Source organism: Neopelma chrysocephalum, unplaced genomic scaffold, assembly GCF_003984885.1.
Source record: "Neopelma chrysocephalum unplaced genomic scaffold, ASM398488v2 Primary Assembly neopelma1_147521, whole genome shotgun sequence".
Taxonomy (NCBI): Eukaryota; Metazoa; Chordata; class Aves; order Passeriformes; family Pipridae; genus Neopelma; species Neopelma chrysocephalum.
In genome coordinates, this window is record NW_020933396.1 from 1 (window position 1) to 7,234 (window position 7,234).

The 7,234-nt window shown below is 44.9% G+C and overlaps 1 protein-coding gene across 1 annotated transcript; it reads right to left on the bottom strand.

Annotated features, from left to right (window-relative positions):
• Positions 1 to 869: 869 nt before the first annotated feature.
• On the bottom strand, positions 870 to 7,231 carry LOC113962347 (protein FAM83D-like; the record flags this gene model as incomplete). The annotated part of the gene is made up of 4 exons (XM_027673110.1): positions 870 to 3,048; positions 3,398 to 3,522; positions 4,409 to 4,576; positions 6,800 to 7,231. Coding segments are annotated over 4 exons (1,680 nt in total), but the record flags the coding sequence as incomplete, so codon positions are not given.
• Positions 7,232 to 7,234: the final 3 nt, after the last annotated feature.

Here is a 7,234-nt window from a genome sequence, read left to right on the forward strand (position 1 = left end):
AGAGTCTATTTGTAAACAGTTTCTTGTTTCTGTGAGACTACCTTAACAGCTGCACAGTGCAATGAAATTAAAAAGCACATGGAGCAAACAAGCTGACTGCACATAGTTCAAGTACTGCAGAACATGAGCTCTTAAAAATACAACTCGAGATTGGCTTTGAAGATGTATTTTGGCTCCCTCTCTGCAACTTGTTTTGCTCCCAGTGTTGCAGATCCAAAGATCGTGCAATAATGTATCTTACTGTTTCAAACAAGTGCAGACAGATTTTTTCCCACCTGCACGTCTTTGTACATCTGCCCTCTAGCTTTAGGGAAGGAGTGGCTGCTTTGAATTGCAAGCAATAAAAGTATCTAAGCCTTTGTCCACAGAGATTTCAGACAGAAATACCAAAGTTAGTAGAATAGTGTTGCTCTCTACGCTTGCAGCCTTTTTGAGTAACGGGTACTTTTCTGTTTATTCACTCATTCATTGCTGTTAACAGGAATTTTCAAGCCAACAGCTGAAATGTGCCATCTGCTGGACACACGTGGCCCTAAATAAGAAAATACACAGACTGAATTGAGTGGGCAGAGTTCAGTGTGGTTGGTCACTGAAGTACAGGGGTGCAGGTCTAAAGAATAACAGTACAGGTTAGATCTCAGGGAGATTTGACACACTCTGCTCAGTAAGTGATCCAGCAAGCACAGACATGCACAGAAAACTGCAAACAAATATTCAGATGATGTCTCTGCAAAACAGCTAAACCTAAGGCCCATTGAATATTGAAAGTATTTTCAAAAACTGGAGCGGCACTTCATCTCAAACCAAGTTAGTAGTGGATAAAGGAGGAAACACAGAGTATTTCAGATAGGACAGTTAAAAAGAGAAAAATGTTTATTTTTTTCATTCTTACAGTTACTTTTACAGTATTACCCAACATAACCCATAACATTTTGTAGTGCATTTACTTTTGAACAGGAGCTTTGTCACATGCCCTTGATGATTGTCTTGCCTCCAAGTTCACTACAAAGAAGGAAGCTCTTCACAGGTTTCCTAACAGATGTAGAATGGTTCAGACATTCCTAGACCAAGCCAGAATTAGAATTTCATTTTACAGTGCTAAGACTAAAAGTGTAATTAATTATTAAAGCTTAATTCTATGTAACAAGTTGCACAAGACACAAAGTTCTTTGAAGTCATCCCATAAGAGAAGTACAACAGATATACTGCAGTAGGACACTGAGCTCCAGATAGTACTTCATCTCCCACTCACAAGCATAAAAACCCAACGCTTCAGCCATACATTCCCATTAAAAGTCCTACAGGTCCAATATCACTAGCTTTTAGTTCCAAATACTGGAAACAATTACATCAGGACTGTATCTAAAATGGGTACAGAGTAGAGTGCTAACCTGCTACTTCCTAGTCTGGTTTTGATTTTAAAAGGATGCTAGTCTGAGGATGTGTATAAATATGCATAAATATATATGTATGAACACAAAGGCACAAGAGGATGATCAAACCAAAGAGCTATTTAGCTCAGTCTGTTTCAGAAGGCTAAAACAATGAAAAAAGGGTATAGCTGAAGATAAGAACATGGAACTGCTCCAACAGACCCTTCACAACTTTAGTGGAAGAGTAAGTGGAAGTCAGACTTGGAATAAAATTAGCTTTATAGCTCTTTATAAAAGTTGTTCTCCCTCGTGCCAAATATAAAGTAGAAATAAAAGCCAATATTAAAAAGAAAAAAAAATTGAGTGTACCTTGATGTAAGCTAAATCTCCAAAGCCACTCTGAGCAAGCTCAGTCTGACTCAAGATTTTTCCAAGTTCACATAAATTAAAGCCAGAGCATTAGCAATCCTAGAAGGCAGTAACAAGTTTATTTCTCAGGCTAAGCATCTGGAATTAAAATGATCTTCACTGCTAATGCATACAAGATGAACAGTACCTCTTTTTTCTCACTTACATTGCATAGTATAAAAGAAAGTGCTGGGCAGTGATGTAGCGTGTATTAAAAAAAGTAAAACTGCTGGACGGAAGTGGAAGAATCAGCAGGTACAAAGTGACTGCAACTTGAGAGTGGAGCTTGTGGCTCTCTGGCCAGTGCAGGAATCATTTATTCAGGGAGAAGAGTGAGACGTCCCGGAGGCTGCGCAGGCTGGCACTGAGGTCCCGCCTCTGCTTTAGGTTGCATCTGCCAGTGTACTGGGTCATGTAGCTCTCAGGCACACGGCCCCTCCGGGAGAGGATATCCACCATGTGGCTCAGCTTTGACCTGATAGTGGAGTAGTGGAATTGTCTCTCTTTATGCAGTTTTTGGAAATATTGTGCTCTGTGACTGCTGGAATATTCAAAGGACCGGAGAGAAGACAGTGAGCCTGTCGAGCTTCCAAGAGAGCACTGGGACGATGATGAAGACAGTGATCGCAGACTAGAGTTTGATGCAGCATTTCCAGTCAGAGAATATTCTTCTTTCCACAACTTTCTATGAAGTAGGGGTGTTTCTGTGCCTTCCTCTTCCTTTGTCTGTGTCACTGCAGTCTTCAGCAAAACTGACGTCTGAGTGCCCGTTGCTCTCGCAGTGACAGAAGCCTGAGTGCCAGTTTCTGCCCTGGCAGCACTGGTCTGTGTGGCAGCATTACAGGTGCTCACAGCAGCTGTCTTGTCCCATGGGTCAGTTTGAGTCGATGAGCTTTTCCGTTCTGCCATGGTCACTTGATTGCTGAATGACTCCTCTTCACAGAGGCAAGAATGCCCCAGATTACAAGGTTTTCCTCCACAGCTATCTTCAGCCTGATCTAGTTCTTCCAACAATTTCTTTGGAGTGCTAGACAGTCTGGCAAATTCTGCTCTCAGGTTACCTTCCACAGTATATTTTTTAGAGGACTCTGGTCTGGTCACCAGGTGATCGAACATCCCACTGTTCCTGCAGCTGGATGGACCCTTAGGGCTGATGGGCAGTGACTGGGCATAAAGAATCCTGAATTGCAGGTCAAAGTGTTCAACCACTTGGCCTGACAACACCAGCAAGTTACTGCTGTTCAGCTTCCCATCAGACCATGTGAAGCTATTGAAAACAAACCAAGATTCACAGTTAATCTCCAGTTCATTTCAACACATACAGTTACAGAAAGCAAGACTCAGCTTTGAAATGCTGCATGTAAGGAAGGTACAAAGTCGATAGAGTACTCACTCCTTCTTCAGGAAGAACTCTATTTAGCCAAGTGCTTTGTTAAGAACAAGTTGTGTAAATCAGTTTTCCAAAGGTGTTTTCACCTTAGTCTCAGTCCCAGTTAGATTCAGCTAGTCCACATGCCCTCATTAACACCAGGCAAAAAGCAAAGTTAATAAATCCTTCTTGTAGCAAATCCCCCTTTCTACAGCTTCACTGTGCACCAGCAGACCCCAATACTTGCCTGTATGAGCCTGTTGTCACTCTAATGCCATCAATTAACATGAACTTCTCCTTGGCTTTCCCAACAATTTTGGCACCTGACCTCAGGTAGTAAATGTTCCCTGTGAGAGTTCGAACTCTCATCAGCTGGTTCAGAAAAGAAAGAAAAAAGTAACATCAGATTTAAGTTAACTTCCAAAAATGTTTGATTAGCAATTCTACCTAAAATTCTATGCACACTATGGAAAATAGGAATTAAATTTCTTATACAGTCTGTATGTGAGTGCTATCAGTTACACAGTGCTAAATTTGTTAGATTAGCAGAGTCTGTAGAGAGAACAGCCAGTTCCAGTTAATTACTACCCAGGAAGTTAGGAGTGCTTCCCTGTCCGGAGAAACTCTCACTGGAGGGAACATAAACCTGTCCAAGCCAAGCCATAACACAGCCATATCAGCCTATATTCAGAGCAACTAGGTAAATCACCTGGCACATCACCCAAACATTTCTAAAAGACAGCAGCTAGGTATTAGGAAAGAGATCAGATCATACCAGAGCTATACCACCCTTGAGTTTCCCATGTTTCTGTTTTCCTTAGCAAGCAGTTCCTTGAGCCAAAACCTAAGACTCTTTAAATATTGCAAAATTAAATGCTTGAAAATTGTTGCATCCTCAGGACAGGGATCACAGTCCACACACTCCACCCAGCTCACCAGGCTGGTGCATGACATGGCAGTAACTCCTACATACAGGCAGAATAGGGTGACAGATCTGCCTTTTCTGCATGGTTTTTGCTGAGTTTGTGAGCAGTTTCACACATGGGATTAGAGGCTGTACTGAAAACATGCAATATTGAGCCTTCATTTTCAGGAGCTGAGAAACAGTTCAGAAAAATCCCCTTCTAGTTATCAAACACACAAGGTGTTTTAGCCTCTCAAGGAAGTCTGATGCTTTGTAGAAGGGTTTCTTTAATATGTATAAACTGTACCACAAAAAAATAAAAACAAACCATGCCCCCCCCCCTTCAGTACTTACACTTTCCTGCTCAGGACAAACTCCCAAATTGTTGCACATTTCCAAGAAGTGGGGTAGAAATTCCTGGTCGAGGAGGATATAGACAGGGACTTTGTGGTTGTTATAAGCATCCTGCAGGTCACTGAAGATATCAACATCTGTGAAGGAATCCATCACAAGAGCAATCACCTGTGAGGAGAGTGACAACACTTAGTCAAGGGATTTATTTTACACAAGGTCAGGCCACTGCCTCCCCCAGCCATTTTCTCCTGCTGCTATCACCAGGGTGACGTGCGCATTTCTCTGTCCTTGGCAAGTTATAAAAGAATCCTATATTCCCACGATGTTTATGTAAATTCAGTGTGTCCCAGAACGCAAAGGATAAGCCTGAAGAGGATTTTCCTTGTGACAGCTTTTGTACATTTTAACATCCTCCTTTCCTACACAGTTCCTTGTAATCTGACCATTTGGTTACATTGGGAAAACTATCACATTAGAATGAGGAATTCAGACAAGCCATTTCCACACTTGTTCCCCCAGTGTTTCAAACAGCTACAGGAGAATTAGCTCCAATGGCTTCCTCACTGTCACAGCTGAACATCTCACAAACCCTGACTGATTTGCAGACTCTTACTGAGATTCCATCGTATATCTTCACAAGAAATCCTTCCACCCAACAGTTCTTTAAAGAAGGCAAATCCTAAGACAGGAGGCTTACATTTATGAAGAATTTCTCCAGCTAATTCAGAGCCAAATCATACACTGTATTGGTACTAGAATTCTTACCCTTCAAAACCACATCTAGGTAAGGACACAAAGGATTTAGCTTCATGACTGACTTTTCTATTCTCCTTCTATTAGACCAGTATCAAGGACAATAATTATACAACCTCTGCAGGCACCTGGCACCTGCCCTTATCAGAGAGATGATGAATCCATGCACTGCTGCAACACACCCAAGGTGTATATGCACGAAACACAGCTGCTCTGCGTGTGGCATTGCCTGTACTCAAGGAAACATTTCCCACAGGAACAGGCTAAGCTTTGCATTCCCACCTCCGTCCTCCTGCTCCCTAAGGGATTGGCTCCATTTGGCTGAGTTCTTAGGTGTAACACACACACGCACATGGGTATTTCTAGATAAAGTTACTTTATGCTTATGCCTCTTGCGCGTCTCCCGTGCTTCTCTCCACACAATCACTTGTCTAAGCACTAAAGAAAAATAAATTAAAAAAAAAATGTTTTTGACAAGACCAGACAAGTAAGAAAGCAACCCCTAAAAGCAAAACAATTCACACTAAACCCTTGGGAACACTGATGCCTTCACGTGACTATTAAATTCACAGCACATTTGAGTTCTAATCCCAGCATTAGCAGCTGAGAAAGAAATAGTTTTACTGAAAACGTTTAGAGGAAAGAGAAACCCCTTTTCTCATCCATTCAGGATAGCAAAGGCAAGACAGCAGCTGTGTCCCCTTCAGTCACTGGAGCTAACTGCATTTGAGCGAGCTGGGAAGGAACTACACAGCATCTGTAGTTTCCCCATTCTTCGCATTAACTTGAAGAACTCCAAGATGATTGAGCAGTATCACACAGCATCTGATATTCAGTAAATTTTAGGGTGTCAAAAATTTCTCTCATGTCCACAAAAACACTCCCTGGATCAGGCACGTACACAGCTGGGGCAGGAGCAGCTTGCCTGGCTCTCAGCTCAGTGCAAAGGAAGGTGCTTCGCAGGATGCTGTAAGCAACAATATTACAAACGAGTATGGCTTTTTAGAGAAAAAAATATGGAGTTTATTCGAGTTTCAGTACCATTAGGCTGGTCTCATCTACCTCATAAGGATCGTTTGAGAACAAAGCTTTCTCTGTGACCGTTTCTGGCAATGAGCCCATCGGTCGTGTCATCCTTACACACCCTCTAAGCTTCTGTCCTCGGAAGGGACCAGGGAATAAGCTCAGTTGCTGATTGAGGGTGTGCGTGTGCGAGCACGTCACACACAGACGGGTTGCTTCATCTGGCCACCCAAAGAGGAAGCTACACATTTAAATTTTAGCTAAGCCAATTGAATGGCTGCTAAGGGGAAGTGTGGTTCCCTCCTGGGGATGAGTTGGAGGCTAGAAACTCGAGGGGTGTAATGAGTTACAGAAAACAGAAGTGACTATGCCCCGTGTTTTTTAAGCCATACTCTGCATCAGAACAAAAGCATCCACTTCTGTAGGAGGAAAGTCCTGCTAAGGGCAGGTCTGCGCATCACTTGGGGAGCTAAAGAAAAGAAATATAATCACAGTGTTATCTCTGTAGCTTGCCCTTTTCACGAGGCATTCTCTGCTCGACGGGGGCGGTTTCAAAGCCGCCTGGCCCTGCTCGGTGGCCCGGCAAGGAGACGCTTCTCCATGCCGGGCACTCACCTGCCGCGCGGAGCGGATCTGCCGCCGCACCGCCTCCTTGCAGCCGTAGATGCTGCCGCTGTCCCCGCAGCCCGGCTGGAAATGCGCCTCCACCCGCGTCAGCCCGCGGAAGGCGCCGCTGGCGAAGCCCGGCCAGCCCAGCTCCAGCGCCGGCGGCTCCAGGTCCGAGCGCTCGGGGAAGTAGGTGAGCGACGAGGCGTCGAGCGAGGCGCCGGGCGACGGCTGCGCCGCCGGCTCCGGGCCCGCGGTGGGCGGCAGCGCGGCCCGCGCGATGTCCTGCACCTCGGCCTCCGACAGGAACGGGGGCAGCTGCTCCCGCCGCAGGAAAGCCCGCAGCGCCTCGGGGCCGCCCGCCACCAGCTCCTCCAGCGCCAGGCGCTGCGCCTCGCTGTACGGCCCGGCCGGCGGCGGCCAGCGCCCCGCGCCCTCCTCCAG